At 41.0% G+C, this 19,768-nt stretch overlaps 1 protein-coding gene across 1 annotated transcript in view; it reads left to right on the top strand.

Moving 5' to 3' along the window:
• Window positions 1–19,730, top strand: part of LOC130205902 (retinal-specific phospholipid-transporting ATPase ABCA4-like) — a 38,572-nt gene extending 18,842 nt beyond the window's left edge. Inside the window, 42 exon segments of the mRNA XM_056433435.1 lie at window positions 1,382–1,587; window positions 1,670–1,843; window positions 2,003–2,225; window positions 3,321–3,542; window positions 3,971–4,175; window positions 4,260–4,337; window positions 4,489–4,674; window positions 5,197–5,374; window positions 5,464–5,595; window positions 5,693–5,832; window positions 5,921–6,058; window positions 7,226–7,404; window positions 7,577–7,679; window positions 8,087–8,292; window positions 8,693–8,747; window positions 8,900–8,980; window positions 9,890–10,065; window positions 10,506–10,630; window positions 10,768–10,866; window positions 10,956–11,145; window positions 11,378–11,472; window positions 11,770–11,802; window positions 12,042–12,147; window positions 12,284–12,358; window positions 12,510–12,700; window positions 12,853–13,030; window positions 13,122–13,225; window positions 13,716–13,748; window positions 14,239–14,301; window positions 14,303–14,384; window positions 14,472–14,622; window positions 15,047–15,100; window positions 15,103–15,148; window positions 15,306–15,426; window positions 15,527–15,589; window positions 15,687–15,793; window positions 16,196–16,337; window positions 16,821–16,955; window positions 17,092–17,195; window positions 17,262–17,354; window positions 17,502–17,751; window positions 18,484–19,730. Of these exon segments, the coding sequence (XP_056289410.1) occupies window positions 1,382–1,587; window positions 1,670–1,843; window positions 2,003–2,225; window positions 3,321–3,542; window positions 3,971–4,175; window positions 4,260–4,337; window positions 4,489–4,674; window positions 5,197–5,374; window positions 5,464–5,595; window positions 5,693–5,832; window positions 5,921–6,058; window positions 7,226–7,404; window positions 7,577–7,679; window positions 8,087–8,292; window positions 8,693–8,747; window positions 8,900–8,980; window positions 9,890–10,065; window positions 10,506–10,630; window positions 10,768–10,866; window positions 10,956–11,145; window positions 11,378–11,472; window positions 11,770–11,802; window positions 12,042–12,147; window positions 12,284–12,358; window positions 12,510–12,700; window positions 12,853–13,030; window positions 13,122–13,225; window positions 13,716–13,748; window positions 14,239–14,301; window positions 14,303–14,384; window positions 14,472–14,622; window positions 15,047–15,100; window positions 15,103–15,148; window positions 15,306–15,426; window positions 15,527–15,589; window positions 15,687–15,793; window positions 16,196–16,337; window positions 16,821–16,955; window positions 17,092–17,195; window positions 17,262–17,354; window positions 17,502–17,751; window positions 18,484–18,603 (5,442 nt within the window). The 3' untranslated portion in view covers window positions 18,604–19,730.
• Window positions 19,731–19,768: the final 38 nt, after the last annotated feature.

Raw genomic sequence — 19,768 nt, 5'->3', positions numbered from 1 at the left:
TTGCGGAGGCTAATCGGGATGAAGGGCCTATCACACGAGGGGGTGACATGGGGGGCACCTTGGGGCATGGCCGGGTGGATGGCTGGTGCCATTTGTTTTTGTCCAAGTTTAAGCTTACAGCACTTGAGTGTGACAGGGAGAGTGGGAACGACTGAGGCCGATTAGCTACAGCTGCCACTCCAACCACCATCCATTATAAAGCGACAACAATGACCGTGGGCTTGATGGCTGGTTGGCTGCACGTTGGTGCTCTGCATGCGTAACACACCACACAGTGGGGCTGCAGTGTTAGTGGGTACATGCTTGGGCAAATTAAGGGAAGGTGTTTTTAGATTTGAATAATTAGTTGTATGTGTTTAGTGTAAGTATACATGCATGGATTTTGGATGCACAGAAAATGTGTGTTTGGTTTAGAGCGGTATCTGTTGATGGTATCTCAAGGGTACATTTTTGTTTGGAGAGTTTCCTTTTGGATCACGGCCCTCCCTATTTGCATTAGGCTACAGTAAATGGCGATTTCAGACACGCTTTGCAGGAAAGAGACAACCACTGCGGAAGTTTCTCTGCAAATGTGGATGTTTATGTAGATCACAGTGACTTCAGCCAACACGAGCAGGGGTGGAAACGTCAGTGTATCCGTTGGTCAGTCCACCACTTTTGTCCAGACTAGTATTTTTAAAACTATGAAATGGTTTGCCATTTAGTTTTGTACAAACATTCATGGTCCCCAGAGGATGAATCCACGATGACTTTAGTAATCCTGTGTCCCGCCTCCAGTAGGTACATTTCCACCTATCATATATTTCAACATCCCCTGGATGAATATGTATTACAGACGTTCATATTTGTCACATTGACTTTGGTGTTCTTGAACTATATTGGCAACTTTTGGATGTTTTAATATTATAAAATCAGGTACATATTATTATTGCGAGTTTGTTAGCATGCTGAAGCAGCATTTAGCTCAAAGCACTTCTGGACCGACTCACAGAGCGGTGAGCATGGCGGTTTAGACAATTCACTGATCCATGGTTTAGCTCAATTCTAGTACTTTTTGTGTAAGAAACTCTTGTTTCACATGTATACACTTAATACTGGACATTTTTAAAAGCCAGTTTACGTGTCCATAAATTTGACTTATCAAGATTAGACATGTTTTTAAAAATCCTTGAAAAGTGCTTTTGATTGCTGGATTGTTGACCTTTATGGTTATAACTATGATACAGCGTATATTAGACTCAAGTTAGTGACCTAAAGGGAAACTGATTTTGTCTTCTTTGAAAGTGAAATCCAATATTCTGTTAACCGGACTTCACTTAAAATGTCCTCATCCTGTTCATTTATATGACGGTCTCCGTCTTGTTCCTTCTCTCTCACTCAGTGTGCCCTCCTGGATAAGTTTGTGGCTGTGCCTGACGAGGACACCGTCACGTATTGGGCCTTGGACTTGATGGAGCAGAGCAAGTTCTGGGCGGGCCTCGTCTTTGTGAATATGCACACTTGGACCACCAACGTCCCGTCCCATGTTACGTTCAAGATCCGTATGGATATTGATGCAGTGGAGCGCACTAATAAGGTCAAGGATAGGTAAGAATCAGAGTCAAATGGAAATGATGAGTTTATTATAATGATGATAGACGTAACGACTAAATATGTGTGTATTGCTCAGGTATTGGGATCCTGGCCCCAGAGCTGATCCTATGGATGACTTCCGCTATGTTTGGGGCGGCTTTGCTTACCTCCAGGACATAATAGAGCATGGGATCATCAAGACTCAGACGGGAAAGGAGTGGCCACTCGGCATTTACCTACAGCAAATGCCCTACCCTTATGTAGATGATCTGTAAGTGGTTGATAATTTAGCATTTAACAAAGTTCAATCATATATAACATCCATGGATGTTTGGTTGACTTTCTTAAATCACACATTTCTGGTTCTTCACCTCAGCATCGGTGTCACTCTCCCTCAACTTATTTCTCCTTCCCCTTTTTTAAAATCCAGCTTCATGCTGACATTGAACCGCTGTTTCCCCATCTTCATGGTTCTGGCCTGGGTCTACTCTGTGTCCATGATTGTGAAGAGTATTGTCCTAGAGAAGGAACTCCGGCTGAAGGAGACCCTGAAGGCTGTGGGGGTCACCAACGGCGTCATCTGGTCCACCTGGTTTATTGACAGCTTCCTCATGATGGGCACTAGTACCGCTCTCATCACCGTCATCATCATGGTGAGGAAGAAACTTCCAAAAAGAGCTTTTAAAGATCCTCATTCCTGCGCCTTCTAATTTGTTCCATTCGGACACTGTATATTTGAGCAGAAGACCTAATGCCGCTGTGAGTGGAACACTGAGAATGAAAAGTAAACAGTATATAAATATATATATATAAATGGAGCTCCTAGAGTGCAGGCTATCCTCTACTACGCCCTGACACATTTATGATTACTTAACCTTCCTGGAAGCTCATGAGTCTGTTCACAGAATAACTGAGCACGGTTCTGATCATGATAACTATCTCCCAGTTAGAGGCATTACCAGATCTTTTTCCTTGAAATGACAACTGGAGTGACTTACTGATTGCACACATATAAATCATTGATGGAAGAACTGTGAGTGCCATGACATCATGGGAATTATTTCAACACCTTTGCAGGAATGTACAAGCCAATGATTGCCTCCTTTATGTTGTAAGAGTCACAAGTGATCTCTTGTTGCCAGCCAGTGGCTCGACTGACATATTGTCGTAGGATAGGCTGGTGTGACCTCTAGTGGACGATATGTGATCACCAATGTTTTTCAGCTTACCCAAATAATGTCTATTTGCATGTTGCAACTACTTTTACAATACTGTTAAACATTACATGGTTTCTATATATTTCAAGTAGACTATGAACAAATGTCAATGCAGTTTTATACATAATATTAACAAGATAGTTCACATATGTTCCATTGCTATTCAGTGTGGAACATTTTCTAATCTAAGTTTTAAAAGTTGATCAATCAATTGCAACTTTCTCCAAAACAATGAAATCAGATGTTGGTAAAATTGATTAATATTCACTTGCCAAATAATTACAAATACATGTGTATTATTGTTTATTTATCAGAGACAGTGCACAATGCATATGTTTGTGGACATTTTTATCTATAGTCTATAGCTGGCAAGATAAAATTAGTTATATATGAAGAAAACCTTTCTGCTTGGTTCCCAACATTCATCCCTATGCCTCCTCATAAATCCACAGTATGTATGTTTGGTTTAATTCCGATGCATAGTCTGTGAATTACTACGAATCCCTGTTTCTCTCTGTCTCTGGCCTATAGGGAGGAAGGGTACTGAACTACAGCAACGGCGTCATCCTCTTCCTCTTTTTACTTACCTTCACCACGGCTACCATCATGCAATGCTTCCTCCTGAGTGTCTTCTTCAACCAGGCCAACCTGGCAGCCGCCTGCTGCGGCATCATTCACTTTGCCCTTTACCTCCCGCACATCTTCTGCTTCGCCTGGCAAGACCACATCACCAAGGACATGAAGATCTTAGTGGTGGGTGTCCCGTCTCAGCATCTCCTTCTATAAAGGGAACATGCTTCAATTGAAGAAATGTGAATATCATATATATATATATATATGCTACTATATATATATATATATATATATAGGCTTTACCTGCTCAGAATTGACTTATATGTGTGTTAACAGATACAGGAACTGATCTTGAAATTTCACGTAAATGTTTTAAAAGGAAACTCGTTATTGTTCCTTAATTGTGTCACATATTTATTAGATCCCAAGGCTTACAACTATGCTTAACTCAAGGCCCATCACAAATTCACACTAAACATTTTGGTCATTAGATTAAACACCAAATGAATGTTCATGTTAAAGTTATGTTAAAGTTCAGGCTATAGTTGGTGGAAGGACGGGCCTTAAAGGCAGAATCAAGATGAGTTTACCATTGCCTCTCCTCACAGAGTCTGTTCTCCCAAGTGGCGTTTGGCTTTGGGACGGAGTACCTGTCGCGGTACGAGGAGCAGGGCCTGGGTCTGCAGTGGGACAACATCCAGACCAGCCCTCTGGAGGGGGACGAGTTCTCCTTTCTCACCTCCATCTGCATGATGGGCCTGGACACTGTGCTGTATGCCGTGCTGGCCTGGTACCTGGACAATGTCTTTCCTGGTCAGTGTAAAAGAGAGAAATGAAGAGTTTAATACTATTTTAATTTATTTACTGTAGCTCATGTATTATAATTTTTTATTACAGGCCAGTATGGAATTGGTCGACCATTTTACTTCCCCCTCCTGCCCTGCTATTGGCTCAACAGTGTGGCTCCCGCTTCAGGTAAGCTTACTTGTTTACCATTTTCCATATTCCTGGTCTGTGCATAATATAATATAATATGTATTCTTAGAGGAGAGGCTGTTATCCGGTGACATAATGTTCCGATCTCAGTCCTAAGTCGAATTTAAAATCCTTTATTTTGTCGACAAAGACAACAACAAAGTGGAGATAGATACAAAGGGCTGTGATAACCTGACAAACAAAGAGCAAGGAGAGCAACAGCAGCAAGAGGAGGAGGATAACCAAGATCAGGAGAAAGACCAGGAGAAACCCAAGACTCTGGAAGAGACAGCGTCATGTGATCACCAGAATCAGGAGGAGAATCAGCTCAAAGACGGTGTGTACAAAGCGGATTTTGTTACACAGAGAGGTGCAATTTGTTAAATTCATAACCCAAACACTTTCCCATTGTTACTTTCTGTCAGGGTATAATATATCCACAATTCCATTGCAATTTTATTATTGCACATAAGAGCTACATTAGATTGCCTATCAGCATCTCTGCTTATTTCTAATATCTGAAAAAGCAATTACACTTCATAATCTATTGATTATGTTAATGTTATATCCCTCCAAGGAAACACTTTCAGGATTGAAGCCGTCCCTCTATTCGCTCTAACCTCCCCTCTCTGCCAATCAGAGTCATTGTGTGGGAACTCGGTGTCCTTGTGTGTGTTTGCACTTTCTGCTACATGTGAACACACACACTGCTTACTTTCATGCTTAGTTAATAAGTGATAAACTGTTCTTTAAACTGTTATGGCATTCCAGTCCCCTGTGTGAGGTACAATTAGATTTTGTAATTTTTTTAAGTTTTACAACTTTTTGTCTGTGTTCTGGTTGTCTTTGCTTTATGCAGGTCAGCCATTCTTTGAAGCAGAGCCAGCTGGCCTGGTGAAGGGAGTCTGTATTCAGAACCTGGTCAAGGTGTTCGGCAGTAGCTCCACACCGGCCGTGGATGGCCTGAGCATCAGCTTTTATGAGAGCCAGATTACTGCCCTTCTGGGCCAAAATGGTGCTGGGAAGACCACCACCATGTATGTCACACAGATGCATCCTCACAACCATAGGAACCATATAACCGTAACAGTCCATTTACTTCTCTCTTTCTGTCTCCTCATCCTAGGTCCATCTTGACCGGTATGTTCCCTCCCACCTCAGGGACAGCCACCATCTACGGCAAGGACATCCGCACAGACATGGACGGCATCCGTCTGTCTCTGGGAATGTGCCCTCAATACAACACCCTGTTTCAGCAGTACGTAGCTCTCCACACAGTGTGTTTCGTATCTACTGTTTGATATAATGTTTGATGTAACTGATTCTTTACCCCTCTTTCTCTTGTTTTCTGTCAGTATGACTGTCGCAGAACATATCCTCTTCTACTCGCAGTTGAAAGGCCGTTCAATCGCAGAGGCCATGGAGGAGTTGGAGAACATGCTGCAGGATCTGGGTCTTCCCCACAAGAGAGATGAACTGACCCAGAACCTCTCAGGTCTGTAAAGATGGTGCCCCCCCCCCCCCAATAATCTACTGCAAAGTGATTTTTAAATATATAGTACTTTTATGATGTTCCAATTCAGGGGGCATGCAGAGGAAGTTATCAGTTGCCTTGGCCTTTGTTGGTGGGGCCAAGGTGGTGATCCTGGATGAGCCCACTTCAGGGGTGGACCCCTACTCCAGGCGTTCCATTTGGGACCTGCTGCTCAAATACCGTGAAGGTAAGACTGATCCTTGCTGGCTAGAGGAAGGTATCGAAGCCTGAAGTCCTGGTGCTGTGGAGGTCTTGGACCCTCCGATAGAATATTTTTATATTATGATCAATATGAAATCATTATCCTCTTACAGTTAAATGCCAAATCTGAGTTGAAGTGGACACCATTCACCTGTTAAAATTAGGTAGCAGTTAATACTACTATATTTTGCTTAATATTCTTACCTTCTTATTATGAATTAGGTTTCATTATCAGATTTCTCTGCAACTACTTTTTCAATCTGCATAGAAACCAATTCAAGAGATCTGGGGTGAAAATAATCATAAACAAAGTATCAGTGTAGCTTGTGATACATGGAGAGGTGAGATGATGAACAAACACACATAATGCAACGTGGTGCTGAACAAAACTATTGAAACATGTCTGACAGTTCTCACTCTAAACATGTTCTTAACTTAATCTGTACAAATGCAAAGACTCTGTCTGAAGGTTTCTTCCCCTTTTCCCCGGTGAAAGGGTTTTTTCTATTTCTTGGGAGTTTTTCCTGATCTGATGTGAGGTCCTGGGACAGGGATGTCGTATGTGAACAGACTGTAAAACCCTCTGAGGCAAATTTGTCATTTGTGTGTCGAGTTGTATAAAATAAACTGAATGGATAGCAAAGATGTCATGCTTTTTTTGACATGCTGAAATGTCAGTCTTAATCTTTCAAAGCACACCAGTATTATTGTCAGGATGGCTGTTGTAGCCAGAGAGAGAGGACCCAAATGCTGACAACCCTCCACAGAATCTTTAATCTTCTTAACTCAAAATAACAGGCCAAACACAAACTAAACAGTACGAACCAACCCCGGGGAATGAGCCAAACAGGGTTTAAATACACAGGCAAGGTGCAGGTGATTGGACACCAGGTAACGAGACACAGGTGGACACAATGAGGGCGGGGCTAGCAATCACACAGGAGGAAACAATCAGGAACAGGGCAGACAATCACAGGGACAGGAAATGCAGGGAAACGGATGACAAAAGAGACGGGGACTTCAAAATAAGACACAAAACAAGACACAAAGACTCTGGATCATGATCACAATTACAGGATCTGGATTTAGCTAAAAAACAAAGATACTTTTTTCATGTGTCTCTCTTTACCGGCTCCACATCGTCCCCTTGCAGGGCGCACGGTGATCATGTCCACCCACCACATGGACGAAGCGGACCTGCTCAGTGACAGGGTGGCTATCATCTCTCAGGGCCGCCTCCACTGCTGCGGCTCTCCCATCTTCCTCAAGAACTGCTTCGGCGCTGGCTTCTACCTCACTCTTGTACGACGAATAAAAGACAATACTCCAAAGGTGGGAACCTGGAGCCTTGTGTGTGTGAATTTGGGTTAAACATGTATTTATTATCCTGCCAGAATGCATTTCTTGAATGGCAATAAGAGCATTTAGAGATGTCGATGTTAATTAGTCCAGAAATACACAAGTATGTACATATTATGGTTGATGATCACATTTTGTCTTTCAGGCCGGCTGTGTTCGTACAGATGATTGCTCCTGTAAATGTTCAACGTGTTCAAAGTTTAAAGTGGACCAGGAAGAGAGCCAGCCTCAAGACAGAGAGATGGATGGTAGGTTCCATTGTGTTATCTTAACTTCAAAGATATGTGTGTTTTGCCAAGTTCATGTCAATCTCCTTAAAGTTGTTTTTAGTCTTGCCATCTTCTAAATGAAGAGTGCAATAGAGCATACTCCCTTTGTCTCTTTTGCACTGGATTGTAATCCGTCTTCTTACTTTAGCTGCTCTACGGTGCTTGATTCAATCTTGTGATTTTAGACGCTCTTAATTTCCTGAGACCACATTTTGACTCGTGAGTCGTCAGATATTCTGTTTTCTTAGCTGCATCTTTTTTATTCATACTGTTCGTGAGGCTTACTTAACATTTCAGGATAAGAGAGGTGCAGGCCAGACTATACAATATCAAATTGAGATGGAAGTTGAAGTTGAGGAACATCATTCCCTACCTCTCTTCTTCAGGTAACATGGAAAGCATCACAGCCCTGATCCACCATCACGTGCCACAGGCTCGTCTCATCGAGACCATTGGCCAGGAGATGACCTACTTGCTGCCAAACAGAAACCTCCAGCCCAGAGCCTACGCCAGCCTCTTCAGGGAGCTGGAGGAAACCTTGGTGGACATCGGCCTCGGCAGCTTCGGTGTGTCTGACACATCGCTGGAAGAGGTGCATGGAAATAATAATAACTGTAGTAATCATTGGACTGCTTTTATTTAACAATTCCATTAAGTTGTGATTCATTAGGAAAATGTAAATAAGGTTGTTTATGTTGAGACATGGACACTGTAGTCCCAGGATTAAAGAAATTAGGCAATACATCAAACTGACAATCACTGTCCCTGAATACAACAGATTATGATTTATTATACAATTATAAATTATATTTTCATTTTATTTTCTAAAAAGCAATTTGATATCCAGGAGAGTTTTATTTGGACAATCTGTCATACGCATACTTTCTGACATTCACCTTTACAGTGATGAGGCTCCGTTTCATGAGGCTTTGTTTTGAAGAGCATCTGTTAATCTTGAATCCTGACAGTAAAAATAATCAATTTATTTGTAGATTTTCCTAAAGGTCACTGGTAATGGGAATGCAACCAGCAGGAAATGTGTACCAGGTAAAAAAAAAACGCAAAAAAGTATTTGTCGCACTTTCCCTGAACTTGTCTTTCTAGTGCTGTTGATTTGTGTGTCTGAATGTAAAAGTATAGCTCTTGTAGCCCCCTAATGTGAACTACATCCTTTGTATTCCATTCTCTAACTTTCCTAGACAAGAAATCATTGCGACAGATCTGTCGAGCTAGTCTCTGTGGGTTCAACAGAGTGGCAGTTGATATGGAACCACCAAAAGGTGACTTTCAGCTTTCAGCTAACAGCTCTGGACAAATGCAGCTGTTGTGGGAAAAGCAAATTGATTTTGGAGATTTAAGAGGGTTTACAGCACATTATGCATCATAACATGAAACCATTCAACCATCCGTCAAGTGACGGTCAACTAAGAAGTAAGACATGTTGGATGAGAAGATCGATACCACTCGCATGTGTTTACAGTGGATATGAGGCTACGGCCAGCAGCTGGTGAGCCTCGCCACCGGCTGTTGGCTGGTATAGTGCTGTCCCTGATCCCATCATAATACTGTTAGCGTATTGCCAAGTTATTATTCCCAAAACATGCTCTGGCACATAACACCCTGTTAGGGTACAATGTAACACTTTTGACTGGATTTAACTAATGCAACATAACCAAAGGAGCAAGAGCTGCGAGCAGGAGGATTTTTTTAATTGTTACTTTTCAATACAGCAATGCCAGGTGTCTTTTTCAGTCTTTGTCCGAAGCTAGGATAGCCGGCTGCTGGCACTAGCTTCATATCCATCGTAGTGACACAATGTGGAATCGTGAATTTCGCAGGATGTCTATAAAACTATTGCTTCAAACATTCTGTTATTCATTCCTGAAAACATGTTTTGGTAAAAGTGTTTTTCCTGTCAACAGTGTAATGCTTATGCTTGGGCATTGTGACTGCTTCTGTAGGCTATTCATCATAAATATATAATTTGTTCCGGAGCTTTCACTGGCTCATGAGTAACCTGTTAGGAGGAAGAACTCCCTCCCTGAGGCTAGTAGAACACTGCTGCTAAATGCTTTTTGATCACTGTTCACAGATGACATGCTTGGCTTGCTGGCGGACCTCTTTAATCTAGCATGTACACTTCCTGTGCAAGTAAGACTGTGCAACCTGACTTGAGTTGTATATTCCAGAGACAGATGGGGCTTTGCCCACCAATGATCATGGCCCGTGTGATGTCCCAGAAGGTACTGCGGGCAGGGGATCCCACCAGGTCCGAGGGCTGAGTCTCATCATCAAACAGTTCTTTGCTCTGCTGATCAAGAGGTTGCATCATGCAACACGCTCCTACAAAGACTTCTTTGCCCAGGTAACCTTGCTATAATTTATCAAACCACGGTCTAATGCAGCACTGTCAGTAATCTTAAAAACTGGAATAAGATCTACATTTGGAAACTAGGCTGATTTTATATATATATATGTATATATAGGTATATATGTGTATTGGTATATATGTGTGTATACATATATGTGTATATATATATTAATATATATATGTGTGTATATGTGTATAGGTATATATGTATATAGGTATATATATATATAGATGTATATGTGTATATGCATATATGTGTATATATGTGTATATTTATGTATATATATATATACATGTGTATATACTGTATATATGTATCTACGCATTATATTGCTATATTCAGTTTGAGTTGATTATCCAGCTATTACCTGGACCTTAATCCTAATCAGAGTTACATATTGTGTCTGTTTTTCAAATGTATCTGTTGTTGGTAGATCGTACTGCCAGCCAGTTTTGTTTTCCTGACACTGACCTTCACGCTGATTGTTCCACCTTTCGGAGAGTATCAAAGTCTGACTCTCAGTCCCTGGATGTATGGAAGACAGTATACCTTCTTCAGGTGAGATTAAGGGACAAAAGGTCACCCCATACTATTTAGCTGTTATCTGGAGACCTGCTAGTTTAATCTGAACAATACTTTCCATTGAATTGGACAAAAATGTTTCCAGATACACTTTATGATTCTGTCCTTTGCAGTAATGAGCGTCCTATGGATGCTCAGATGAGATACTTTGGTACGGTGCTGTTGGACAAGCCTGGCTTTGGGACTCGTTGCATGGTGGATGAACCACTGGAGTGAGTAGCCGTCACACATGTAGATCCTTTTTTACCCAGACTATACTCTGTGCTGTCTTCATTAGCAATTTTCTCCCACCCACCGGTAGAGATTTCCCATGCAACAACATCACCACGCAGTGGGAGATGCCCCTTGTAAACCCGGTCCTGATAGATATGCTGGCCAGCCAAAAATGGAACTTCCTCCAACCGTCTCCAGACTGTCAGTGCAGCACACCCAGGAAACTCACCATGCTCCCCGAGTGTCCTGCAGGAGCTGGAGGCCTGCCACCTCCACAGGTAGGTGGTTGTCTCACTAATATTTAATACAGCCCCACACACACACACACACACACACACACATACACACACATATGTACGCACCCACATCAACCCTTGCACACAAACATCAACACTTGCACACAATGTTGTGTATTTTGCATTGACCTCTGTTTCTGAAATCATACATTTGGAGGTCCACCCTGGCAGATACTCATATTAAATATACACTGTGTGTTATTTTGTGTATTAGAGGATTCAGTCAACAGGAGATGTTCTCATGGACCTAACAGGCAGAAACATCTCTGACTACCTGGTGAAGACCTACCCCAGCCTCATCAGAATCAGGTAACAGATTCTAAAGGAAGAAATTACTTTCTTGTCCAAAAATTAAAAACTGAATGCCAGCTGAGATGAAATGCATGTTACTTTCTCTAAAATCATCGATTTACTCTGGATTCTCTCCTCTATATTGATCCTAACTTTTAGAATGTTGAAATATGTTAGAGTTGCATAAAAAGTGAGGTTTATACAAGATATATACATGTAACAACACATTTAGAGAATTTTCAATGTAAAAGTACAAAAGTGTACATTTTCATATTTAATGTATATTTCTAAATTTGTAATGTTACTCTCTTTCAGCTTGAAGAGCAAATATTGGGTGAACGAACAAAGGTAATTTTCCATTTTTTTCCAACTGCTTTATTGTCAGATAACAGTTAAGTCCAAATAGGGTTATTTTATAATCATTTTGTATTTTTAGATATTTTATATTACATGGATGGATGTGTTATGTGTAGTGGTGGACTTCTCCCTCCAGTGGTTGTTATGGTCTGGTACAACTTTGGGCTTGAGTAGCTGGAGTTACAGTAAAGCGCTGGAGATGTCAGCAGGATTTTCCCTGTGATGTCCAGGTATGGAGGTATATCAGTGGGAGGACAGCTTCCTATTTTACAGGTGCAGCCAAAGACCATCCAGGATCTAGCAGCACAGCTGGGACGACTGCTCAATGTTACTGGGGTATGGCTTTAAAATGCAAAATGATATTCAGGCTTATATCTTTTGTGCATTTTTTTTATCCTGACCTCTGCGTGTTCATCACCTGGCTTTTCTGTTCATTTGTTTTTGTAATTGGGCCTTACATTGTTAGTTGCAGGGTAATTGCTCCAAACAAACCCTGAAGGACATGGGGACATTCCTCAAGTACATGGAGACTCAAGACAGTGTCAAGGTCAGTCCAATAAAGCCTCTCCATCAGGATGAAACCTTCATCACTGTGATCAGTCAATGGACTGTCCATACTTTTCTCAAAAGCAAACGCAGTAGTTAATCGATGCCATGTCTAGGTTATAAACATGAAACATTTATTTAACTTTCCCTAGGTGTGGTACAACAATAAGGGCTGGCATGCCATGGTTTCTTTCATGAACGTGGCCAACAACGCCATCCTGCGTGCAAACCTGCCCAAGGGAGCCAACTTGGACGAATATGGAATCACTGCCATCAACCACCCTCTCAATCTCACCAAAGAGCAGCTCTCAGATCACTGTGTGAGTGACCAATGGCTGGACATGTGTTCAAGCACATGTCAAACTCTGAAACATTACTCAAAGTTTGCAAGGAGTTTCTAATAAGAAGTGGCACCAGGTTGTGACATGAGAACAGCTTTGAGGGATCCAGTCAGGTTTTACATTTATTTTAAATGTTCCTCTGTCCTTTCCCCAGCCTAAACACCTCAGTGGATGCAGTGGTGGCCATCTGTGTCATCTTTGCCATGTCCTTCGTTCCAGCCAGCTTTGTCCTGTATTTGATTCAGGAGAGGGTCACCCAGGCCAAACATCTGCAGTTTGTCAGTGGTGTCAGTCCATTGGTCTACTGGATGTCCAACTTTCTCTGGGACATGGTACAGTGACCCTATTCCATGAAATAATGATGTTTATAATGTCAAGGCTTTCTGCTCCTCGTGGACATTGTTTTTATTGTTGTTTCTCCAGTTGAACTACTCCATCAGTGCAGCAATGGTGGTGGAAATATTCATCTTTTTTGATAAGAAGTGCTACACCTCTCCAACCAACCTCCAACCACTTACAGGATTTGAGTTCAGAAATTTCTGTATTTTAATGTAATGCAATAAAATAAATTTTAAAACAAATCAATTCAACAATTGTTCCAAAAAAATATTGCACTTTATTTGATTATTTAATATTTTAGCTTGGCTAACTTTTAACCTAAAATCTCTTAAATTTTCATAAATAATAAAAAATTATTTATTCAGAATTTAAAAAAAAAAAAGATTATGTTTGTTGGTTGCTTTGGTCAAGGCTCAGGAAACCTTTGCAGGAATTGTCAAGTGATTTGTTCAAGTGATTTGTAGTATACTTTTTCATGATATTTTGATATTCTTCTATTATAATATTTAGTTTTCTTAATTTTTTAAACTGTAAACTGTAATAATCAATAAATAAAAAGAAAATAAAAATGCAATTTTTCAGTTGATTTGTAATGAATCCAGAATGCATGACATTTTTGTTTTTTTAATTGCATTACAGAAAATAAAGAACTTCATCACAATATTCTAATTTTCTGAGACAGTCCTGTATATCTCTACTCATGCTTTATGGGTAGGTTTTTTTCTTCTCATTTTGTCATTAACTATTTGTTCAACAAAGGATATACAATGAGGGGCGAACTAAAAAGCTGAATGTTGAACATTTTCTAGCCTTGCTTCTGAGTTGACACTGCCAATAACCTTTGCCAATAAATATAGAAAAGGTTGTGAATATATGCAATATACCCTTTTCTTTCTGATCCCACAATATTCAGCTGTTTGGCTGGCTTGATCAGTCACTGGTATATGTCCATATGCCTCCCTTAGAAGATACTTTTCATTATCCAGAGCTACTGTCATCACCTGATTGTCGTTACACTCCTTTGGTTCAAGTTTACTCCAAAGTTGATGCAAGCTACTTCAATTGTGTTTGTTTACACTAATTCACAGAGCTGTTTGCAAAAAAACTAGTTTTTCTCGTATATCATTGTGCAGTGAATCAGTGGTGTCTGGTATTTTATCATCATGCATGACGTTTAAAAACAAATGTCTTTCTCTTTTAGGTGGTCTGTGACACCCATGATGTACCCCATGTCCTACATATTCAGTGTGCCCAGCACAGCCTACGTCTCTGTCATGCATCAACCTCTTCATTGGCATTAACAGTAGTGCCCTCACCTTCATCTTGGACCTTTTTGAGGGCACCACAGTAAGACCACAGGGCTTGGCTCTGTAAATCCCATCCCCCATGCTTCTTCCATACCACCATATCATCCTAATTTGGATTTCTCTCTAGGCTCTGTACAAATTCAACCAGCTGTTAAAGTCTGTGCTGCTCATCTTCCCCCAATACTGCCTGGGTCGAGGTCTCATTGATATGGCTATGAACCAGGCTGTGACTGATATCTATGCTCGCTTTGGTAAGTACACGTCACAGAACAGCCTCCAACTGTCCGCCATCATCTCAACACCCAAGATTAATGTTGGGTCACTGGCTGCATCAGAAATCAGATTGCTTATACTGTACATATGCCACCAAGGCCCAAGCCAACTGCAGAGTTTTAACACACTCAAGACTCCACTGCTGCACCAAACACTATGCAACAGTTTTGGTAACGGTGAACAATTACTCTCTTGAAAGGACTAAGTATGAATTATCGCAATACAATTACAATCACCGATTTGACTGACATATATTCAAGATGAACTATTCTAAGATGCCATCGTGACTTCATTGAAGTTTGAAAGTGCGACTGACAGGTATACAGGACTGTCTCAGAAAATTAGAATATTGTGATAAAGTTCTTTATTTTCTGTAATGCAATTAAAAAAACAAAAATGTCATGCATTCTGGATTCATTACAAATCATGACTGGGACTTTATTGGGAAGAACCTATTATTCTGTTGAATATTTAATAATTTTCTAATTGCCTTAACATTTTGTTCCAGTATCGCTTCTTCATGGATCACTGGTAAGTGTAGTCGTGAAGAAAGTCAATCGGCTTAAGTACTTAAGTAATTGCTCCTGAAAAATGTAAATGTTTGTAATAAAATTCACAGACAACACTTTCTAACTGTCATAGAATCACTAGAAGTTGATTGACTGAATTTTTATTTTTTTATTCGCAGGATATCAGATCGCCCAAGGCCTCCTATTTTGGGAGAAGATGTAGATGTGGCAGAGGAAAGAGAGCGACTCGATAGGAGTGAAAAAACTAACGACATTTTACGCATACGAGACCTGTCCAAGGTGAGACATTTTTCTTTTGGACCAAGGGCTAACATTGATGATCAAAAAAAGATTTCATAATCCAAAATATACTTACATTTTTGTTTTCATTGCTTGCTAGACATACACTGGAACAATCATCCCTGCTGTGGACCGAATCTGTGTTGCAGTATCACCCGGAGAGGTTTGCGTGCTTAAACCGATGCAATTCACTCCCCTGAGGAAGCTTTCTTCTCACTTGATTGTTCATCTGTCATGTTTGCTCTCTTAACCCTCTGCAGTGCTTTGGCCTACTGGGGGTGAATGGAGCAGGGAAGACCACAACATTTAAAATGTTGACTGGTGACATTGATGTCACCTCAGGAGAGGCCTCAGTCTCTGGTCACAGGTTAGCAATATATTGCTTTTACAAATAGCAATTAACACAAATGTAATTTAATACACATTTTGATCTTGAAATCCGCATTCTCTTTGTTTAACCCTCCTGTTACCTTTCGGGTCAATTTGACCCCATTCAATGTTTAATGTCGGTGTTCTTTGGGGTCAATTTGACCCCAGGCTGTTTTTCACTGTGTCAAACATATAAGAAATATCAACTTTTTTATATATTTAAAGGGCTATTTAGGTACTCAACAAACAAACATAAAGTACCTCACACTTAAACTTGGGAAACAATATTAATTCTAATAATTTTCTGGAGGTAATTGCTGGGGTCAAATTGACCCCGAGGGTAAAATATGTTAGTAAATGTGAAGGTAACAGGAGCAAGTGTTTTCCCCTAAATCTTTAGCATTTTATCCAACATCCTGGACGTCCACCAGAACATGGGATACTGCCCACAGATTGATGCCGTAGATGATCTGCTGACAGGTAGAGAACATCTGCACCTCTATGCCCGCCTCCGGGGAGTTCCTGAGTTGGAGATCAGCCGGGTGAGATGCAGCTTTTGCCATCAAATACAAATGTTTATACTGGACCTAACAGTTGCACAGAGGAATGACAAATGTGATGAGTGTACCTATAAATATATATATAATGTTTGTGTGTAAAATCAACACAGTGCATAAGCCTAACTTTTTAACCATCGGGCACCCCTTGTGATTATGTTACTGAAAAAACTGAAAGAGGTGATCTTTTTCTTTGCTTTGCAAGCAGAGTAAAGTAGCACACCCCTTACTGTCAGCATTAAGACAAAACGAGCCATTCTGACAAAGAGAGGAGCGTAGTGGGGCATTAATGCAGACAAATAATTTCAATAATGCCAACAGAGAAGAGATACCAGCAACCGGCCATTATAATCAACGAGTTATAATGTAATACTGTTGTTCAAAGAACGCCAGTTCAGGTAGAAACCCAGTGTATTTAGTTTGACTTAAATATAACAGGAGGGCTGACAGAATCCTCCTCATGCTCAGGTTGCAGAGTGGGCCATCCAGAAGCTGGGTCTGTTAGAGTACGCAGGCCAAAGCGTCGGGACCTACAGTGGCGGCAACAAGAGGAAACTCTCCACAGCCATCGCCATGATCGGCTGCCCCGCCCTGGTGCTGCTGGTGAGGCGCTCGCCTATCACAGGGCTTGGTTTGGATGAGAGGTTTAGGATGGGAAATGAAGAAAGGGGATAAACAAGATCCTCGATGTTTCTGTGTGTATGTTAATGTGTTTGTTGTTACTATTACTGTGTATTAGGATGAGCCCACGACAGGTATGGACCCCCTCTCCAGACGCTTCCTGTGGAACTCCATCATGAGCGTTATCCAGGATAGACGAGCTGTGGTCCTCACCTCACACAGGTAAACGATCTGCTGTGTGTGCGCATGCATATTCATGAGCTCTAATTTTGCCATCTGTCTTTCCAGTATGGAGGAATGTGAGGCGCTGTGTACCCGCTTAGCGATTATGGTTAATGGATCCTTCAAGTGTCTGGGAACCATTCAGCATCTTAAGTACAAGTCAGTGATTTTCCCTCGTCCCATATCACGGATTGCATTTCTGTAACATTCATCCAACAATTAAACATAAATCCAATCATATGAGCATTTTACGAAACTCCCACTATTTGCTTATTTTTCTTTTGTCTCGCATCAATGTAAACGTAGGTTTGGTGATGGCTACCTGGTGACCATGAAGATCAGGGCAGCCAAGCCCGGGTGTGCTCCAGATCTGAACGCTGCTGAAGCCTTCATGGAGAGCACGTTCCCCGGCTGCATCCAGAGAGAGAAACACTGCAACACTCTGCAGTACAAGATCTCCTCCTCCTCCCTGGGGAGGATCTTTCAAATGGTCCTGGCTAACAAAGACGAGCTCAAGATAGAGGATTACTCGGTGTCACAAACCACTCTTGACCAGGTAAATGAGGATAGGAAAACAAAGTATGTAATGTGAATTTAACAGGGGTTTACATGTATTCCTTTCACGTTTCTTTCAGGAGGATCAGATGGCTCAGTTAAAACCAGTCAAATTCGTCAAATTGTGAATAATTCACTATTTCTCTACTTTTAGCTATGATTTGGCTCCACGCATTTAGCTGAAACACTTCTGTACCTACATGCAGCCTCACAGAGGATTGCATTATGTTTCATATCTTTGATTTTTTGATTCGCTCTTTTATTTGACATATATGGAAAATTCTGCCAACTTAATTCAAACTGATCTTGCTACGTCGGCGACAGGCGTGGCCGGAGGCATTATGTTTCGGGGTCGTCCGTTCGGTCTTCTTGCGTAAACAAGCTATCTGAGAAACGCCTCGGTGTATAATAAATAATAATATAATAAACAAGGGCTTTGAATATCTTTGAATAGTTCTCACTGAAGCTTCAAAGCCCCCAACATGGTGTTAGGTACAGTATTATAGTGTACTGTGTCAAAGTATATAGTGCCATACAAATGTTGGAGTATATTTGATGTCTTTAAAATGTTGTTGTCTTGTGAATAATACAAACGTATCATGAAAAAGCCATAGACAGTATATCATGAAAAAGTCATAGTATAGTATTTCGTAAAAACAGTCATACTATATGCTACATCATAAACATATTGTAGTATGACTTGATCCTAATGTTTCTATGTACTTACTTGTAGGTTTTTGTGAATTTCGCCAAGCAACAGTCAAAAGAGGATGACATCATTGTGTTGCATCCAAAAGCTGCCGGAGCACAGCGATATGATGAAGCCACACCCTTCAAGGCTTTGGGGAAGTGAACTCATCTCACTGAGCCCAATTGGAAGACTTCCTTTGGTTTTCGTTTCCTTTTAGAAGCTGCTGTGTCTAAAGAATGCGCCCTCTGTGTGTGTGTGTGTGTGTGTGTGTGTGTGTGTGCTTCAAGGACTGAAAGCTAGTTGGCAGAACTTTCTCCTCAGCGGAGACAAAGTAGAGGATTCTCTGGAGTGTCATCATGAGGTCCTGCCTAGAGTCAAGCGACTGGTGCGGGATCAGTTTGGGGATCCTAAAAACACAGAAGATGAATCGCTTTTCTCATCTGCATTTGGAGAAGCCTTTGGAAAGAGGCTCTACTGTGGATCTACTGTGCGGTGTTAAGATCTGAAATGCAGTGTGTGAATGAGGCCGCCCTGTTGATGGGACGTGACACATGTCGTGTTTGACCGATGAACCGACGCGTGGAAATACTTTGCTTTTCCAGTAAATGGGGTTAGTGGGCTTTGAATTTGGAAAGTGTGGCGCATTTATTCACCTGCTGTGTGTTCCACGTTCTGCTCACCTTGTAGGCCTTGCAAACTAAATGAAACGGCTTGAGATTTATGACCAGCACCTTGACTTTGATTGATGACATGTCAAAAACGTTATATATCGGGGTTTAATGGGAATGTGACGAAAGCATTGGTCCTGTGTATTTTTGATTCAGATGCCAAGCAAGATAATCCTTTTTTGCCTTCAGTAGATATGTGTAATAATCACTCGCAGAAGCAAAGCCGTAGCACTTTATTGAGGCAGCTTTACCTGAAGCTTCATAATTCTTATACGAAGATGTTCTGCTAGTGCAACACAACTAATGATTTTGCTCTTGCTGCTATGTAATCATTTTTCTATTGTGTGATATTTTCTTGCCACCAATGTCTTTGCGCTTAATTATACACATGTTCAAGTTTGGTAAACTGTCTGCATTCCACCAGCACCTGGCGTGGTCAGAGGAACTCACCACCTGATGTTTCTGAGAGGGTATCATGTCAGATAAAGTACACACTTTCTGTAAGATATGGGCCTTTCCCCCCCAGACACTCTATTTGATTTGTTTTACTGGAAAAAAGCTTGATATTATTCAAATTTGTACAATTTTTACAGTTTAATAAAACCTGAGATGAGACAGTCATGGCTGGAGAACAACACTAATTATCGCTGAGTATTTGA

The sequence above is a fragment of the Pseudoliparis swirei genome, chromosome 16, assembly GCF_029220125.1.
Source record: "Pseudoliparis swirei isolate HS2019 ecotype Mariana Trench chromosome 16, NWPU_hadal_v1, whole genome shotgun sequence".
Taxonomy (NCBI): Eukaryota; Metazoa; Chordata; class Actinopteri; order Perciformes; family Liparidae; genus Pseudoliparis; species Pseudoliparis swirei.
Note: the sequence above shows the minus strand (reverse complement) of the source record. Positions and strands in the feature narration are given on the sequence as shown.